The sequence below is a fragment of the Coregonus clupeaformis genome, chromosome 2 (assembly GCF_020615455.1).
Source record: "Coregonus clupeaformis isolate EN_2021a chromosome 2, ASM2061545v1, whole genome shotgun sequence".
NCBI lineage: Eukaryota > Metazoa > Chordata > Actinopteri > Salmoniformes > Salmonidae > Coregonus > Coregonus clupeaformis.
Window position 1 is genome coordinate 22,005,106 of NC_059193.1, and position 19,772 is coordinate 22,024,877.

At 47.2% G+C, this 19,772-nt stretch overlaps 1 protein-coding gene across 1 annotated transcript in view; it reads right to left on the reverse strand.

Moving 5' to 3' along the window:
* The window catches only part of LOC121578962 (A disintegrin and metalloproteinase with thrombospondin motifs 2), a 257,078-nt gene that overhangs the window by 56,697 nt on the left and 180,609 nt on the right, over positions 1 to 19,772 (reverse strand). Inside the window, exon 4 of the mRNA XM_045226962.1 lies at positions 2,291 to 2,496. Within this exon, the coding sequence (XP_045082897.1) occupies positions 2,291 to 2,496 (206 nt within the window). The remainder of the gene's footprint in view (positions 1 to 2,290; positions 2,497 to 19,772) is intronic.

Here is a 19,772-nt window from a genome sequence, read left to right on the forward strand (position 1 = left end):
GTTCTCTGTCCTAGTCTCTGGTTCTCTGTCCTAGTCTCTGGTTGTCTGTCCAAGTCTCTAGTTCTCTGTCCTAGTCTCTAGTTCTATGTCCTAATCCCTAGTTATCTGTCTTAGTCTCCAGTTCTCTGCCCTAGTCTCTAGTTCTCTATCATAGTCTCTAGTTCTCTGTCCTAATCCCTAGTTATCTGTCCTAGTCTCTAGTTCTCTGTCCTAGTCTCTAGTTCTTTGTCCTAATCCCTAGTTCTCTGTCCTAGTCTCTAGTTATCTGTCCTAATCCCTAGTTCTCTATCCTAGTCTCTAGTTCTCTGTCCTAGTCTCTAGTTCTCTGTCCTAATCCCTAGTTATCTGTCCTAGTCTCCAGTTCTCTATCATAGTCTCTAGTTCTCTGTCCTAGTCTCTAGTTCTCTGTCCTAGTCTCTAGTTCTCTGTCCTAGCCTCTAGATCTCTGTCCTAGTCTCTAGTTCTCTGTCCTAGTCTCTAGTTCTCTGTCCTAGTCTCTAGTTCTCTCTCCTAGTCTGTTGTTCTCTCTCCTAGTCTGTAGTTCTCTGTCCTAGTCTCTAGTTCTCTCTCCTAGTCTGTAGTTCTCTGTCCTAGTCTCTAGTTCTCTGTCCTAGTCTCTAGTTCTCTGTCCTAGTCTCTAGTTCTCTGTGCTATTCTCTAGTTCTCTGCCCTAGTGTCTAGTTATCTTCATAGTCTCTAGTTCTCTGCCCTAGTCTCTAGTTCTCTGTCCTCGTCTCTAGTTCTCTGTCCTAGTCTCTGGTTCTCTGTCCTAGTCTCTGGTTGTCTGTCCAAGTCTCTAGTTCTCTGTCCTAGTCTCTGGTTCTCTGTCCTAGTCTCTGGTTGTCTGTCCAAGTCTCTAGTTCTCTGTCCAAGTCTCTAGTTCTCTGTCCAAGTCTCTAGTTCTCTGTCCTCGTCTCTAGTTCTCTGTCCTAGTCTCTGGTTCTCTGTCCTAGTCTCTGGTTGTCTGTCCAAGTCTCTAGTTCTCTGTCCTAGTCTCTGGTTCTCTGTCCTAGTCTCTGGTTGTCTGTCCAAGTCTCTAGTTCTCTGTCCAAGTCTCTAGTTCTCTGTCCAAGTCTCTAGTTCTCTGTCCTAGTCTCTAGTTCTCTGTCCTAGTCTCTAGTTCTCTGCCCTAGTCTCTAGTTCTCTGTGCTAGTCTCTAGTTCTCTGCCCTAGTCTCTAGTTCTCTGCCCTAGTCTCTAGTTCTCTTCATAGTCTCTAGTTCTCTGCCCTAGTCTCTAGTTCTCTGTCCTCGTCTCTAGTTCTCTGTCCTAGTGTCTAGTTCTCTGTCCTAGTCTCTGGTTCTCTGTCCTAGTCTCTGGTTGTCTGTCCAAGTCTCTAGTTCTCTGTCCAAGTCTCTAGTTCTCTGTCCAAGTCTCTAGTTCTCTGTCCTAGTCTCTAGTTGTCTGTCCTAATCCCTAGTTCTCTATCCTAGTCTCTAGTTCTCTGTCCTAGTCTCTGGTTCTCTGTCCTAGTCTCTGGTTGTCTGTCCAAGTCTCTAGTTCTCTGTCCTAGTCTCTAGTTCTATGTCCTAATCCCTAGTTATCTGTCTTAGTCTCCAGTTCTCTGCCCTAGTCTCTAGTTCTCTATCATAGTCTCTAGTTCTCTGTCCTAATCCCTAGTTATCTGTCCTAGTCTCTAGTTCTCTGTCCTAGTCTCTAGTTATTTGTCCTAATCCCTAGTTCTCTGTCCTAGTCTCTAGTTCTCTGTCCTAATCCCTAGTTCTCTATCCTAGTCTCTAGTTCTCTGTCCTAGTCTCTAGTTCTCTGTCCTAATCCCTAGTTATCTGTCCTAGTCTCTAGTTCTCTGTCCTAGTCTCCAGTTCTTTGTCCTAATCCCTAGTTCTCTGTCCTCGTCTCTAGTTCTCTGTCCAAGTCTCTAGTTCTCTGTCCAAGTCTCTAGTTATCTGTCCTAGTCTCTAGTTCTCTGTCCTAGTCTCTGGTTCGCTGTCCTAGTCTCTGGTTGTCTGTCCAAGTCTCTAGTTCTCTGTCCAAGTCTCTAGTTATCTGTCCTAGTCTCTAGTTCTCTGTCCTAGTCTCTGGTTCGCTGTCCTAGTCTCTGGTTGTCTGTCCAAGTCTCTAGTTCTCTGTCCTAGTCTCTAGTTCTCTGTCCTCTGTGAGTTTACTGTTTCATTTTAGCTGCCATATTGGACAGTTCTCTCTTGCAAAGGAGTGTGTGTGTGTCTCCGTTTGTGTGTGTGTGTCCGTAAGATGTTCATGAATGTGTGAGCCTTCATGAATGCCTCCGTTTGTGTGTGTGCATGTGTGTACCTCTCTGTGAGTGTGCTACTTACGATGTTCATGAGCGTGAGCAGGTACTTCTGGACGTGTTCCTTGCCGTGGAACTGGACCACGGAGTCATCCACCCCCAGTAGGACCTCAATGTTGTAGGCTCTCTCTGGACTCTGTCTCCTCTGTCTCTGGGCCTGGGTGTGGTTGATACTCTGCTCCACACCACGATACAGCGACTCCAGGTCTATCAGACCAGGCAGTTCAGCACCTAGAGACAACACACACACACACACACACACTGTTAACATCTAAAACACACACACACACAGTTAATATCTAAAACACACACACAGACACTGTTAATATCTAAAACACACACACAGACACTGTTAACATCTAAGACACACACACAGACACTGTTAATATCTAAAACACAGACACTGTTAATATCTAAAACACACATGCACTGTTAACATCTAAACCACACACACACACACTGTTAACATCTAAACCACACACACACACACACACACACACACACACACACACTCTGTTAACATCTAAAATAAACACACACACTGTTAACATCTAAAACACACACACAGACAGTTAACATCTAAAACGCACGCACACATGCAGGCACACACACACACTGTTAACATCTAAACCACACACACACACACTGTTAACATCTAAACTACACACACACACACTGTTAACATCTAAAACACACACAAAGACAGTTAACATCTAAAACACACGCACACACACAGGCACACACACACACACACACCCACACAATGCTGTCTCCACAGCCAAGGCTGGCTCTTCTCATCCTGCCTCTCAACACAGACAGGCACACAGTGGCCTCCACAGAACATTATCCACTTGTTGGGAAGACTGGGAAAGCCTGGCAATCTGGAGCCACATATCTCTCTACGGAATCTACAAGCCCTGTCCTGTCAGGCTCTGTACACGGACACTCTTAGCTGAGGACTGTGTGTGTTTGTGTGTGTTTGTGTGTGGCCTTAGCCTGCAGTTACCAGGCAGCGCAGCCAAACAGGCTGAGAGACGTGGTCTCATGGAGAGATGCTTCACTGTGGGGATTAGCTGCATAGTCACTGGTTAATGCCAGCGTGAGAAACTCAAGTACAGTACAGTACACAAAACATTTAACATGACAATACTTCCAGGCATATGTTCCACAAGTTTATTCATTTAGCAGACCCAGAACACTAGGCCTTCTGAAGTCAAAATACAGTGAGAATTATATCTCAATTTAGGTGGTGCTCAGTCCACAGGTGGTGCTTTTTCAATTCTATTGGTAGCATCTCAATTGGACAGGTATGAGCTTTTGTTGCGTGTCATATAATGATGAGGAAAGACAACTTGCTTCAGAGGACATTGATATCAGGAAGGAGAGCCACTAAGCTAACACACACACACACAGAGAACTGCTTGATCCTTACTAGTTTAACACATCAGAGTGTTGGAGTATAAAGGGTTGGTGAGAGAAACTAGAGAGATAGTGAGGGAGAGAGAGAGAGATGGAGAGAGAGACAGAGACAGATAAACAGAAAGAGAGAGGAGAGAGAGAGAAAGAGAGAGAGAGAGAGCGAGAGAGAGAGAGAGAGAGAGAGAGAGAGAGAACAAGGGGGCTGCTGGGTAGATCTACCACCTAGTCTCCCGTCTCGCAATCAGCAAGGGGCATCCTTTCCTTCCCGCTGCTCTTATGCAACGTTACCTAGGCAACCGGCTCATGGGTAAAACAACGCACCGCACGGCTAATATTGGCTCCGGAGTCGCTAGGAGAATGATCCTAGAAGTCGACTAAATAAGATTCAGTAGCAGCTACATATGAGTGACAGAACATTGTGAGAATGTTCTCTCTCTAACTACAGTGGAAGTGCAGGGGAAAACTGCAGGGGAAGGGATAATTAAACGTGATTGTTTTTTTTTAAACAGCCAAGGGTGTACAATTATTTTTCCAGCAGGTGCCATTGTCTAGGCTATCATGTGTCTATGAGCACACATGTTGACAATTATTCTGGGCATCTTTAATGGAATTAGCTCAAATTAAGGCCCCTGTCCTTCAAAACAACCCCTGCTTGTTTGTCCTAAAAGGTCCTAATTCTTGTTAACGAGCATAATGTCATAACCACACCATCTGCTTTTAAAGACAGGATCACTTCAGATATTCTGGTTACATAAGACAATCAACGGAAAGCAACATTTTCACTTTTTTGTTTTTTTTGGAGGATGCCATCCCTCTGGATAAAATGTCCTAAGATTGCAAATTAGGGTGAAAATAATGTATAGCTTCAGTTTCAGAAATAGCAATTAAAACATCCCTGGAATGTCGACCACATTTTCCTCCTCGATGCCCACAGGTCTATTACAAACCTCTTCACCTGTCTTCTCTGGGCTTTGAGTAAACTACCTTAACTTGAGTAGCTTTTGAACAAGCAATGGACAGAGAGAGAGAGCGAGAGGGAGGTATTGGGTGAAATACCACAGTGTGCCATCACAGCAGCAAGATGTGTGACCTGTTGCCACTAGAAAAGGGCAACCAGTGAAGAACAAACACCATTGTAAATACAACCCATATTTATGTTTATTTATTTTCCCCTTTGTACATTAACTATTTGCACATCATTATAACACTGTACATAGCTATAATATGACATTTGAAATGTGTATTTTCCTTTTAAACTTGTGAGTGTAATGTTTACTGTTCATTTTTTATTGTTTATTTCACTTTTGTGTATTATCTATTTCACTTGCTTTGGCAACGTAAACATATGTTTCCCATGCCAAGAAAGCCCTTTGAATTAAATTCAATTGAGAGAGAGAGAGAGAGACAGAGCGAGGGAGAGGGAGAGATAGAGAGAGATGAGAAGAGTAGTGATTTATCTCTATAAGCAACAGAGAGAAAGAGAGAGAGACAAAGAAAGAGGGAGAGAAAGCAAAGAGGAGAGACCAAAAAGACCTTGAGTGTTACAGTTCTGCTTCTGTCTTCTCCACTATATTTATGGAGAGTGTCACAGTCTTTGCCACCAGGTACACAGAAATAAAGACATGTTTCCCTTCTACATGTTTCCCTGTGTCTGGCTCTTGTCTTGACGATGCTAAAAAAATAATTATGTTTATTTCATAAAGTTGTTGTTACTGTCTACTACAACACTTTCCCTGCATGACATAAGAGAATGTCTGGTACATTGTCCATCTTGTCCTCCTCCTCCTCCTCTCCTCTCCCCTAATCCCGTTTTTTTCCTTTTCTCCTCCCTCTCTCCTCCCGCTCTCCTCCCTCTCTCCTAAGTCAGGTGCAGTGCAGTGCAGTGGGAAGATATTTCAATTCCATGTGTGTAGTGACACAAGGTGCACCATAATAAAATAACTAGAGTACCCCTCCCTTTTACTTTACCCCCCCATCCCCCTGCCGCCCCCTCCCTTTTACTTTACCCCCCCATCCCCCTGCCGCCCCCTCCCTTTTACTTTACCCCCTATCCCCTGCCGCCCCCTCCTTTTACTTTACCCCCCTATCACCCTGCCGCCCCCTCCCTTTTACTTTACCCCCCTATCCCCCTGCCGCCCCCTCCCTTTTACTTTACCCCCCCATCCCCTGCCGCCCCCTCCCTTTTACTTTACCCCCCCATCCCCCTGCCGCCCCCTCCCTTTTACTTTCACCCCCCATCCCCCTGCCACCTCCTCCCTTTTACCTGTGTGACAGAAACGTATGACTTCACCCTGTCTCCCCCTCAAAAAACGTCCCCTCTGCCTCCCGCATCGCTCCCCTCTCCAAGCCTCCCCTGTCTCCCCCTCTCATTCAGGCGGAGGAGAGCCTCCTTATTAGGAGACAAAGGTGGTCTGTCTTTCAACCTTTGCAAATGTCAAAAATGTCTGGTGCCTGCAGAAGAGAGAGAGAGAGAGAGAGAGAGAGACAGACAGACAGACAGACAGACAGACAGACAGACAGTTAGACAGACAGACAGACAGACAGACAGACAGACAGACAGACAGACAGACAGACAGACAGACAGACAGACAGACAGACAGACAGACAGACAGACAGACAGACAGACAGACAGACAGAGTGAGTGAGAGAGATAGAGAGAGAGGGAGTGAGAGAGAGAGAGAGAGAGAGAGAGAGAGAGAGAGAGAGAGAGAGAGAGAGAGAGAGAGAGAGAGACAGAGAGAGAGGGAGTGAGTGAGAGAGAGAGACAGAGAGAGGGAGTGAGAGAGAGAGACAGAGAGAGGGAGTGAGAGAGAGAGACAGAGAGAGGGAGTGAGAGAGAGAGAGAGACAGAGAGAGAGGGAGTGAGTGAGAGAGAGAGACAGAGAGAGGGAGTGAGAGAGAGAGACAGAGAGAGGGAGTGAGAGAGAGAGACAGACAGAGAGAGAGAGAGAGGGAGTGAGAGAGAGAGAGGAGAGGGAGAGAGAGAGAGGGAGAGAGAGAGAGGGAGAGAGAGAGAGGAGGAGACTAATGGTGATTATTCAGGTGAAAGCGGTCCTAATATTGAGATGTCATTGCTACAGCAGACTGTTTGTCAGGACACAGTGTGGTTTTCTAGAGAGCTGCTCATAATGTGCAGGTGGCAACGGCCTTAGCTAGACACACATTCTTCCTGGGGGGGGGGGGGGGGGGCATGTGTGTGTGTGCGTGCGTAAGTGCGTGCCTATGCTTATGTGCCAAGTGGACACCTTGCTGTAGATATGGCGAGGTTACTCCAGTGGTCTCATACTTAATGATTGATGAAATCCAGCACACAGACTCTGGAAACAACACACACACACACACACACACACACACACACACACACATGCAGACACACACACATAGGACTCTGGTCAAATGTAGTGTCGTATGTAAGGAATAGGGTGCCATTTGGGATGCATGTCAACATTCCTTTAGCTGATTTCATTAAAGCAGGTTTCTCTGTACTGGTCAATACATATCATTAAAGCAGGTTTCTCTGTACTGGTCAATACATATAAATACAGGAATAACCTAGCGAGCAAGATCAAACTGATATCTGCTGTATGAAACAGATTTGTTTTAAATTGTTTGAATCAAACAGTATTCTGCTCAACAAGTGTCAATGGCAAACAGTTATCTTTAGTGTGTGTGTGTGTGTGCTGTTTTTAGAATAGCACTAAACAGTGTTGACAGTAGAAGGTGAGTACACAGGGGAGCAGGACAGTGTTGATATCAGAGACAGTGGAGTAGGACGGTGTTGATATCAGAGATAGTGGAGTAGGACAGTGTTGATATCAGAGATAGTGGAGTAGGACGGTGTTGATATCAGAGACAGTGGAGTAGGATGGTGTTGATATCAGAGACAGTGGAGTAGGACGTGTTGATATCAGAGACAGGGGAGTAGGACGGTGTTGATATCAGAGACAGTGCAGTAGGACGGTGTTGATATCAGAGACGGGGAGTAGGACGGTGTTGATATCAGAGGCAGTGGAGTAGGACGGTGTTGATATCAGAGACAGTGCAGTAGGATGGTGTTGATATCAGAGAGTGCAGTAGAATGGTGTTGATATCAGAGACAGTGGAGTTGGACGGTGTTGATATCAGAGACAGTGCAGTAGAATGGTGTTGATATCAGAGACAGTGGAGTAGGACGGTGTTAATATCAGAGACAGAGGAGTATCCCGGTGTTGATATCAGAGACAGGGGATTAGGACGGTGTTGATATCAGAGACAGTGGAGTAGGACAGTGTTGATATCTGAGACAGAGGAGTAGGACGGTGTTGATATAAGAGACAGTGGAGTAGGATGGTGTTGATATCAGAGACAGTGGAGTTGGACGGTGTTGATATCAGAGAGTGCAGTAGAATGGTGTTGATATCAGAGATAGTGGAGTAGGACGGTGTTGATATCAGAGACAGTGCAGTAGAATGGTGTTGATATCAGAGACAGTGGAGTAGGACGGTGTTAATATCAGAGACAGTGGAGTATCCCGGTGTTGATATCAGAGACAGGGGAGTAGGACGGTGTTGATATCAGAGACAGTGGAGTAGGACAGTGTTGATATCTGAGACAGAGGAGTAGGACGGTGTTGATATCAGAGACAGTGGAGTTGGACGGTGTTGATATCAGAGACAGTGGAGTTGGACGGTGTTGATATCAGAGACAGGGGAGTAGGACGGTGTTGATATCAGAGATAGTGGCGTAGGACGGTGTTGATATCAGAGACAGTGCAGTAGGATGGTGTTGATATCAGAGACAGTGCAGTAGGACTGTGTTGATATCAGAGACAGTGCAGTAGGATAGTGTTGATATCAGAGACAGTGCAGTAGGATGGTGTTGATATCAGAGACAGTGAAGTAGGACGGTGCTGATATCAGAGACAGTGGAGTAGTATAATTTCTCTACGTGAGGAAAATAAATCACACAAGTTATCTATGGTTACTGTTCCCCCGGCTCGGAGGCATCCCGCCCACACACACACACCACACACACACCAGACTACTTTGCACTCCTTGGCCACATAGCTCAAGGCATGGACACTTTGTCTCCTTGGCGACAGGTTTATAGGTCGTCAAGGTGATGAGTGGCGCAGACGGCAGACCGTTAAAGCGGCCGCTGGCATCTGGACGTGTAGCAACGCACCATGAGGTCGCAAAAAATGTCACCGCACCGCCATGAGCAGACACTCATTACAAGTAGAGACAAGGGAGGAACAGAACACCTTATGCAACCAGAAGAAGAAGAAGAGACTCTGATGATACACATATTGAACTCTGCATCGCCTCCTTTTATAGGTTTCATTATTTAGTCAGTTAATCAGCAATCTAATTTTACATGAATGCAATTCCCAAAGCACACCCCCCACACTGTAAATTATTCAAATATGAAGCACGAATTCAACTTGCTTTAATCTGTAACTGATTTTAAAAAGTGTTTTATTAATGACTCATTTAAACATTCCCCCATTTAATTGATTGGATCTGGCCCCCATATGGTAAACAGATCAGTGATTTCCATTTTAGCTGGTATTGCTCCTTTACTTAGTTGATCCAGATGACCAGTACATGGTCTGTTCAACTTGTTGCTGTAAAATATTCGTTTTAAGACACCGTGTGCATCATTAACTAGGATCTGTAATAATATTATTCATTATGATCTACAAGCCAAAACCGATCCTAGATCCCCCCTCCTACTCTGAGACGCATTGTGGATATGGGCCCTGACCTTAGTGAACTTTCTCCAAAGTTGAGAGACAGAGGTACCAGATAGACAGAGTGTAAGGAGAAAGAGGTCTATAGGGACACAGCATTACCTAACTGTCTGTCTAGGTCTAGTTCAGACCCTGTTTGTGTGATGGGGAGGATCCTGTCTGTGTGATGGGGAGGATCCTGCCTGTGTGATGGGGAGGATCCTGTCTGTGTGATGGGGAGGATCCTGCCTGTGTGATGGGGAGGGTCCTGTCTGTGTGATGGGGAGGATCCTGTCTGTGGGATGGGGAGGATCCTGTCTGTGTGATGGGGAGGATCCTGTCTGTTATCCCCAACCATCTGACGTCATCAGAGTGCGCAGCTGAACACTGTATACTAAAACATAACCAATCTTTGTTAAACATAAATACCAAACTTGTTTTTGCATGGCTTTTAACAGCTAGGACCGCTATTTATTGTCCCGGAATCCTGCTTAGCTGACAGGTTTAAGTCTGCTTGAAGGAGCCGCTAACCTAGCTAAGCTGCTAATGTTAGCCATCAAGCTAACAAAGTTAGTCCCAGATGAGTTTTCCAATGTAGCCCTCTTTGTTTCAGGACAAACTGGATCACTCAGAGTTCCAATGCGGCAATTGTTTGCTTGCCGAGGATTATAGGCTTGAGGTGGTTTCCTTGATCACACAGGTAGCCAGCCTACGTAAGAAACTGGGGAAAACGCAGAGTGGAATATTGACCTTTTCTACGCCGGTGGCTGGACGGCGTTCGCACATGTTGGATGCACCTCCATCTTGTCGTTTGTCGTTGGTCGCATGTCACGAGCCGTGGAAGCCGAAGACAGTGGCCTGCCGCAAAGCAGCCTACTTTCCCAGCGAGAGGCCCGGAGCGAATACAAACAACGAACAGTTTTTCCGTCCTGGAGCATAATCTTCCTGCAACTTCGTCGCTGGGGGTACCTGTGTCTGCGGCCGTTGTGCCTACTCCTACTCCTTCCCCTACGATTTCGAAGTCGAAGTCGGCAACCTTCCGTCCCTGCTTTGGATCGAGCGGGGCGTCTCCATCTGTCGGAGGCCTGCCTCACGGGGTGGTCGCGAGAGTGACAGGGTAGGTGTCTAGATGTTTCCGTTGGTGCAACCACAGTGTAAAGTCCAGACACTACCTCTACCGCGCGCATTCCCCCCGAATACCTCGATTTGGCACACACGTTTTCCATAATGCAGGCGACCAAATTACCACCTCATCGGGCGGGGGATTGCACGATAAACCTCTGGGTAGATGCTGTGCCTCCCAGGAGTCATGTGTATCCCCTGTCGGAGGCTGAAACGGAGGCGATGGAGACATACGTCTCCGAGTCCCTGCTCCAGGGGTTCATATACGTCCCTCTACTTCGCTCACATCCTCAAGTTTATTTTTTGTGAAGAAGAAAGACAGAGGTCTGCGCCCTTGCATTGATTACTGAGCACTGAACAAGGGGCCAATACATTATAGTTATCCTCTACCCCTCATTCCATCTGTGATCGAGTCAATGCATGAGGCGCGCTTCTTCACAAAATGAGATTTCCGGAGTGCGTACAACCTGGTGCGTGTCCGAGAGGGGGACGAGTGGAAGACAGCATTCAGCACAACCACGGGGCATTACGAATACCTGGTTGATGCCTTACGGTTTGATGAATGCTCCATCCGTCTTCCAGTCCTTTGTGAACGAGATGTTTCGGGACATGCTTGGTCACAGTGTAGGGGTCTACATCGATAACATTGTGGTGTATTCCGCTACGCGCGCCGAGCATGTGTCCCTGGTTCGCAAAGTGCTGGCCCGACTGTTGGAACATGACCTTCATGCCAAAGCAGAAAAGTGTTTGTTTTTCCAACAGTCCGTCTCCTTCCTCGGATAACGCATTACCACCTCAGGTGTGGAGATGGAGGGAGATTGCATTTCAGCCGTGCGTAATTGACCGACTCCAACCACGGTCAAGGAGGTGCATCGCTTTATTGGCTTTGGCAACTACTATCGGAGGTTTATCTGGGCTTTGGCAAGGTCGCAGCTCCCATCACATCTCTGTTGAAGGGTGGGCCGTCCCGGCTCCGCTGGTCTGCTGAGGCTGACAGGGCCTTCAGTAACCTAAGGGTTCTGTTCACCTCAGCCCTGGTACTGGCCCATCCTGATCCATCACTACCGTTCGTAGTGGAGGTGGATGCGTCCGAGGTAGAGATAGTCGCTGTCCTATCTCAACGCTCGGGCAGGCCACCCAAGCTCTGCCCCTGTGCCTTCTTCTTCAAGAAGCTCAGCCCGGCGGAGCAGAACTACGACGTTGGTGATCGGGAGCTGTTGGCTTTTGTCCGAGCCCTGACCGTGTGGAGGCACTGGCTCGAAGGGGCGAAACACCCTTTCCTCGTCTGGACGGACCACCGTAACCTGGAGTACATCCGGGCAGTGAGGCCAGGTGGGCCCTATTATTCACTCGGTTTGATTTTACTGTCTTACATCCCGGGTACAAAGAACGTGAAGGCAGACACATTGTCACGGCTGTACGACACAGAGGAGAGGCCCATAGACAACACCCCCATACTCCCAGCCTCCTGCATTGTGGCGCCGGCAGTGTGGGCGATGGACGCGGACATAGAGCGGGCGTTATACACAGAGCCATCTCCACCTCAGTGTCCAGCTGGGCTGCAGTACATGCCATCTCTTGTCCGTGACCATCTGATCTATTGGGCACACACGTCCCCCTCCTCTGGTCACCCAGGTATCGGTCGTACAGTGCGCTGCCTGACCAGAAAGTACTGTTGGCCTACCTTGGCTAAGGACGTGAGGGTGTATGTCTCCTCCTGCTCAGTGTGCGCTCAGACTAAGGCACCTAGGCACCTCCAGTGGGTAAGTTACAGCCCTTACCAGTTCCACAACGGCCATGGTCCCACTTGTGTATTGACTTCCTTAATGATCTTCCCCTCTCTCAAGGTAACACCACCATCCTGGTCGTTGTGGATCGCTTTTCCAAAGCCTGCCGCCTCCTTCCTCTGCCCGGTCTCCCCACAGGCCCTGCAGACTGCGGAGGCCCTGTTTACACATGTCTTCCGGCACTACGGGGTGCCAGATGACATAGTGTCTGACCGGGGTCCCCAGTTCACATCCAGGGTCTGGAAGGCGTTCATGGAATGTCTGGGGGTCTCGGTCAGCCTGACCTCTGGTTTTCACCCCGAGTCTAATGGGCAGGTGGAACGGGTGAATCAGGATGTGGGTAGGTTCCTGCGGTCCTACTGCCAGGACCGGCCGGGGGAGTGGTCGGTGTTCTTGCCATGGGCCGTATATGCCCAGAAATCTCTCCGCCACTCCTCCACTAACCTAACGCCATTTCAATGTGTTTTAGGTTATCAGCCGGTTCTGGCACCGTGGCATCAGAGCCAGACCGAGGCTCCTGCGGTGGATGACTGGTTTCGGCGCGCGGAGGAGACGTGGAATGCTGCTCACATCCACCTCCAATGCACCGTGCATTGCCAGAAGATCAACGCTGACCGCCACCGCAGTGAGGACCCGGTCTTTGTACCGGGTGATCGGGTCTGGCTCTCGACCCGGAATCTGCCCCTCCGCCTGCCCTGCGGGAAGCTGAGCCCGCGGTTTGTGGGGCCGTTCAAAGAGGTTACTTATAGGTTTCTACTCCCTTCTGATTACCGCATTAACCCCTCGTTCCATGTGTCTCTCCTCAGGCCGGTGGTGGCTGATCCGCTCCAGGAGTCTGAGGTGCGCTCTGGACATCGAGGGGGCCCTGGCGTACTCCGTCCGCTTCTTCCTGGATTCGAGGTGTCGGGTGGGGGGCCTTCAGTACCTCGTGGAGTTGCTTGATAATGTATGTGATATCAACAGAGAGATATTTTCTGGGTGATTTAAATATTGACTGGCTTCAAACTGTAACCAGTGCCTGCAACCTGGTTCAGGTTATCAGTCAACTTACCAGGGAAGTTACAAACAGTACAGAAATGAAATCATCAACATGTATTGATCACATCTTTACTAATGCTGCAGAAATGTACTTGAAAGCAGTATCCAGATCCATTGAATGTAGTGATCTCAATATAGTAGCCATATCTAGGAAAACCAAAGTTTCAAAGTCTGGGCCTAATATAGTGTATAAGAGGTCATACAATAACTTTTGTAGTGATTACTATGTTGTTGAAGTAAATCATATTTGTTGGTCTGTGGTGTGTAATGAGGAGCAAACAGACGTTGCAATTGACACATCCATAATAAATACAAATGGGGAGGATTCTGTCAGTGGGATGGGAAGTATCCTGTCTGTGTGATGGGGAGGATCTGCCACTCCTCCACTATATAAAATGCAAATTAATTACTTAAAAATCATACAATGTGATTTTCTGGATTTTTGTTTTAGATTCCGTCTCTCACAGTTGAAGTGTACCTATGATAAAAATTACAGACCTCTACATGCTTTGTAAGTAGGAAAACCTGCAAAATCGGCAGTGTATCAAATACTTGTTCTCCCCACTGTACACAGTGTGTATTTACACTGAGTGGACAAAACATTAAGAACACCCCCCCCCAAAAGCTTTCACCTGGATTCACCTGGTCAGTCTGTCATGGAAAGAGCAGGTGTTCCTAATGTTTTGTACACTCGGTGTATAATACGATCCAATCACTGCAAAAATGCACGTTAGACTGACTTGTTTAGCTAACTCTCTCTACAACAATCAAGTTGAATATGAGTGTGTAATAGACAGACCTCGAGGCTGAAGAGATATTACTACTCACACACAGCACAATAATCCCATAATCTCCCCTGGTGAACGCTACATTAATCATCAATTTTATCATTATCTATTATAAGAGACAGAATATACAGAGAAATCTAGAGTACGCCTTGCTGATATCAAGCTTTTCCGACTCTCATCCGGCTTGATTTAGGGTTAGTTCTCCATGAGGGAAAGATTTCAGAAGGATTGTCTCTTTCTCCTATGAAATGAAAAGGCTGGAGAACATTTTTGTCCGGTCAGGGAGGGAGGAAGGGCAGTGAGTGTAGACAAACACTCTAGAAATGGGAGAATAATCCCACCACTGTCCACAGCCAGACGGATCCATCTCTCACAGGTCAGCATCAAATTCTCCACGGCCGGTGTGTGTATTCCTGTCAGTGGCGGCTACTGCTAAACAGGCAGGGGAATCGGGATGAGAGGTAAGTGTATGTGTGTTTGCACGTGTGTAGGCAGTACATTTTAGTCTGGACACATAGCCACAACCCTCCTCGTACCTAGAGACACCTGCCCACACCCTTTTTGACCTGCAGGTCACAGTTCCTCAGACATGTACGCACACACACCACACATACACACACATGGCTGGGGGCCCTGTCCTGACAGAGCGGTGTTAAAGAGGGGCGACCTGGGAGCTGGGAGCCAGAGATGAATTATTATGACAGCCAGTCTGATCACTGTGTCACCACCAGAGACAGAGAGGAGAGGGGGAGGGAGAGAGAAGGGGGAGGGGAGGGAGAGAGGGAGGGAGAGAGATAGAGGGAAGGGGAGGGAGAGAGGGGGAGGGAAAGAGGGGGAGGGAGAGTGATAGGGGGGGAGGGGAGGGAGAGAGAGGGGAGGGGGAGAGGGGAGGGAGAGAGGGGGGAGGGTGGGAGAGAAAGAGGGGAGAGAGGGGGAGGGAGAAAGAGAGGGAAGGAAGAGGAGAGACAGGGGAGGGAGAGAACGAGAGAGAGGGGGGGGATGGAGAGAGAGACACAGAGAGAGAGAGAGAGAGAGAGAGAGAGACATACACAGACACAGAGAGACAGAGACAGAGAGAGGAAGAGAGAGAGGAAATTAAAATACAGTACCCTCTGTATGTAAAGAATGATAAGACACGAAAAGAGTACAAAATGAAGCTCCTTATGGGAAATCAGGAGACACTTTTTGCTGACTTTTATAAAAATGGGAACATAAGCAACCTTATCTTCCACACAGACCATCCCCTGGCATGGCACACTACCCCTCTGTTAAGAGTGTGTGTGTGTGTGGGGGGGGGGGGTTAGTGATGGGTGGAAACACAGGATACTAGACAATGAGGACTCTGAGTCAGCTAATATAAATCTCTATAAATCTGGAACAGTATTGGTGCAGGGCAACCCCAAACAGTTCCAGCCGGACTTTCACTTAATCAAAGAAATAGCTCAGCAGGAGCAGCTCTCCCTTGAGAAAGATACCCCCACCCCAAGCGGGTCAGACCAGACCTCTTCATTAAATAACCCCACAGACGAGCAACCCCAAGAGGAAAGTCAACTTCCCAGCACAGTGTACTACTCCCTCATTGAAATGAAGGATACATTCACCCAGCTGGAGGTAAGGTAGGTGGAGCTGGAACAGCAGGTGATTACATTCCAGTCAGCACAGACCCAGACAACAGTTAAGCACAACAACACCCACTTAACTAGACCTGGAGAGCTGTGGTGAGACAACATCAACAGGAGAAAGAGCAGGAGAAGAACAGAGCACTAGAGGAGATGATCAGAGTGCTGGAGGAGAAGGTGAGAATGATGATGGGTGACAGAGAACAACCCATTGGAGAGCTGGCCACCCCCGCAGAGAAGCCAGCAGAACAGCCCACCTCAAATCCTGACCAAAGTCTCGACACCGCAGCAGAACAGTACACACTAGAACCTGAACATAGCCTCGACATCACAGCCAGACAAACAAATGAAGAACCCCAAGGCCAGGGGATCCCAACCCCTCTGAGCACCCCCCCTGTCAGCCACCCTGATATTCCTCCTGACGATCCCCCCCACACCAACTGAGGACATACACAAGCCACAGATTGTACTCCTTATGGACTCAAACAGGAAATACATACAAGAAAATAAACTTTTTCCCAAACACACAGTGTCTAAACTCTGGTGTCCAAACACCCAGCGTGCCCTAGACCTTCTGTCTGAGGACCAACTAGGATCACCCAGCCACATAATAATACACACAGGCACAAACGACCTGAGAACACAGCAGGAAAGGGTGGCCACAGCACTCAAGGGAGTGATAGAAAAAGCTTCTTCTACTTTCCCCAACGCAGAAGTGGTTATCTCAACCCTGCTACCACGAAACGACTTCCACCCTGCTACCATACAGCGGGTAAATGCAAGTATTTCCCGTGACTGTGCCTCAAAACCAAATGTCTACCTGGCCCACCACACCACCCTGGACTTGAACAGCATTTACGACCAGGTCCACCTATACAAGGCAGCAGTGCCCACCTTCGCCCCGGACCTTTATTTTTTATTTATTTTTTATTTTTTATTTTTGGTCATTTAGCAGACGCTCTTATCCAGAGCGACTTACAGGAGCAATTAGGGTTAAGTGCCTTGCTCAAGGGCACATCGACAGATTTTTCACCTAGTCGGCTCGGGGATTAGAACCAGCGACCTTTCGGTTACTGGCACAACGCTCTTACCCACTAAGCTACCTGGATATCGCCCTCAATCACAGACCCAACACCTCACATAGGAGCAACAGATCAACAGACACCCCGGCCAGACCAGTGAAGCACTCTCCCAGACCTGCAGGACCTAACTCACTCTATTAAATTAATAAAAACAGGAACATTTTACATTTGGCTAGAAATTCAAAAGGAAATTATCTCAACAGAGAAAAATTTCCTCCTGTGTGCAACCTATATCCCCCCACTAGAATCCCCATACATTAATGAAGACAGCTTCTCCATCCTGGAGGGGATAATCAATCATTTCCAGACCAAGGGACACATACTAGTCTGTGGCGACCTAAATGCCAGAACTCGACAAGAACCTGACACCCTCAGCACACAGGGGGACAAACACCTACCTGGAGGTGACAGCATTCCCTCCCCCATATGCCCCCCTAGGCACAACTACGACAACATAACCAACAAAAACGGGTCACAACTCCTGCAGCTCTGTCGCACACTGGGTATGTACATAGTCAATGGTAGGCTTTGAGGGGACTCCTATGGTAGGTACACCTATAGCTCATCTCTTGGCAGTAGTACTGTAGACTACTTTATCACTGACCTCAACCCAGAGTCTCTCAGAGCGTTCACAGTCAGCCCACTGACACCCCTATCAGACCACAGCAAAATCACAGTCTACTTGAACAGAGGAATACTCAATCATGAGGCATCAAAGCCAAATGAACTGAATAATATTAAGAAATGCTATCGATGAAAGGAAAGTAGTGTCAAAACCTACCAAAAATCCATTAGGCAACAACAAATTCAATCCCTTTTAGACAACTTCCTGGACAAAAGGTTCCATTCTAATAGTGAAGGTGTAAATGTAAACTTGGCAGTAGAAAACCTAAACAGTATATTTGGACTCTCAGCTTCCCTATCAAATTTAGAAATCTCTAACAGAAAACCGAAGAAAAGTAACAACAGTGACAAATGGTTTGATGAAGAATGCAAAAACCTAAGAAAGAATTTGAGAAACCTATCCAACCAAGAACATAGAGACCCAGAAAACCTGAGCCTACGCCTTCACTATGGTGAATCACCAAAACAATACAGAAATACACTATGGAAAAAGAAGGAACATCATGTCAGAAATCAGCTCAATGTAATTGAAGAATCCATAGACTAACAACTTCTTGGAAAATTGGAAAACACTAAACAAACAACAACACGAAGAGCTATCTATCCAAAACGGAGATGTATGGGTTAACCACTTCTCCAATTTCATTCCCTCAGTGAAAACAATGTACTACGCGAATGTCAAATTGGCTTTTTACCAAATTACCGTATGACAGACCACGTATTCACCCTGCACACCCTAATTGACAAACAAACAAACCAAAACAAAGGCAAAGTCTTCTCATGCTTTGTTGATTTCAAAAAAGCTTTTGACTCAATTTGGCATGAGGGTCTGCTATATAAATTGATGGAAAGTGGGGTTGGGGGAAAAACATACAACATTATAAAATCCATTTACACAAACAACAAGTGTGCGGTTAAAATTGGCAAAAAAACACACATTTCTTTCCACAGGGCCGTGGGGTGAGACATGGATGCAGTTTAAGCCCCACACTCTTCAACATATATATCAACGAATTGGCAAGGCCACTAGAACAGTCTGCAGCACCCGGCCTCACCCTACTAGAATCTGAAGTCAAATGTCTACTGTTTGCTGATGATCTGGTGATTCTGTAACCAACCAAGGAGGGCCTACAGCAGCACCTAGATCTTCTGCACAGATTCTGTCAGACCTGGGCCCTGACAGTAAATCTCAGGAAGTCAAAAATAATGGTGTTCCAAAAAAGGTCCAGTTGCCAGGACCACAAATACAAATTCCATCTAGACACTGTTGCCCTAGAGCACACAAAAAACTACACATACAGTGGGGAGAACATGTATTTGATACACTGCTGATTTTGCAGGTTTTCCTACTTACAAAGCACGTAGAGTTCTGTAATTTGTATCATAGGTACACTTCAATTGTGAGAGAATTGTATGATTTTTAAGTAATTAATTTGCATTTTATTGCATGACATAAGTATTTGATACATCAGAAAAGCAGAACTTAATATTTGGTACAGAAACCTTTGTTTGCAATTACAGAGATCATACGTTTCCTGTAGGTCTTGACCAGGTTTGCACACACTGCAGCAGGGATTTTGGCCCACTCCTCCATACAGACCTTCTTCAGATCCTTCAGGTTTCGGGGCTGTCGCTGGGCAATACGGACTTTTAGCTCCCTCCAAAGATTTTCTATTGGGTTCAGGTCTGGAGACTGGCTAGGCCACTCCAGGACCTTGAGATGCTTCTTACGGAGCCACTCCTTAGTTGCCCTGGCTGTGTGTTTCGGGTCGTTGTCATGCTGGAAGAACCAGCCACGACCCATCTTCAATGCTCTTACTGAAGGAAGGAGGTTGTTGGCCAAGATCTCGCGATACATGGCCCCATCCATCCTCCCCTCAATACGGTGCAGTCGTCCTGTCCCCTTTGCAGAAAAGCAACCCAAAATAATTATGTTTCCACCTTATTGCTTCACGGTTGGGATGGTGTTCTTGGGGTTGTGCTCATCCTTCTTCTTCCTCCAAACACGGCGAGTGGAGTTTAGACCAAAAAGCTCAATTTTTGTCTCATCAGACCACATGACCTTCTCCCATTCCTCCTCTGGATCATCCAGATGGTCATTGGCAAACTTCAGACGGGCCTGGACATGCACTGGCTTGAGCAGGGGGACCTTGCGTGCGCTGCAGGATTTTAATCAGCCTTGTGCAGGTCTACAATTTTATCCCTGATGTCCTTACACAGCTCTCTGGTCTTGGCCATTGTGGAGAGGTTGGAGTCTGTTTGATTGAGTGTGTGGACAGGTGTCTTTTATACAGGTAACGAGTTCAAACAGGTGCAGT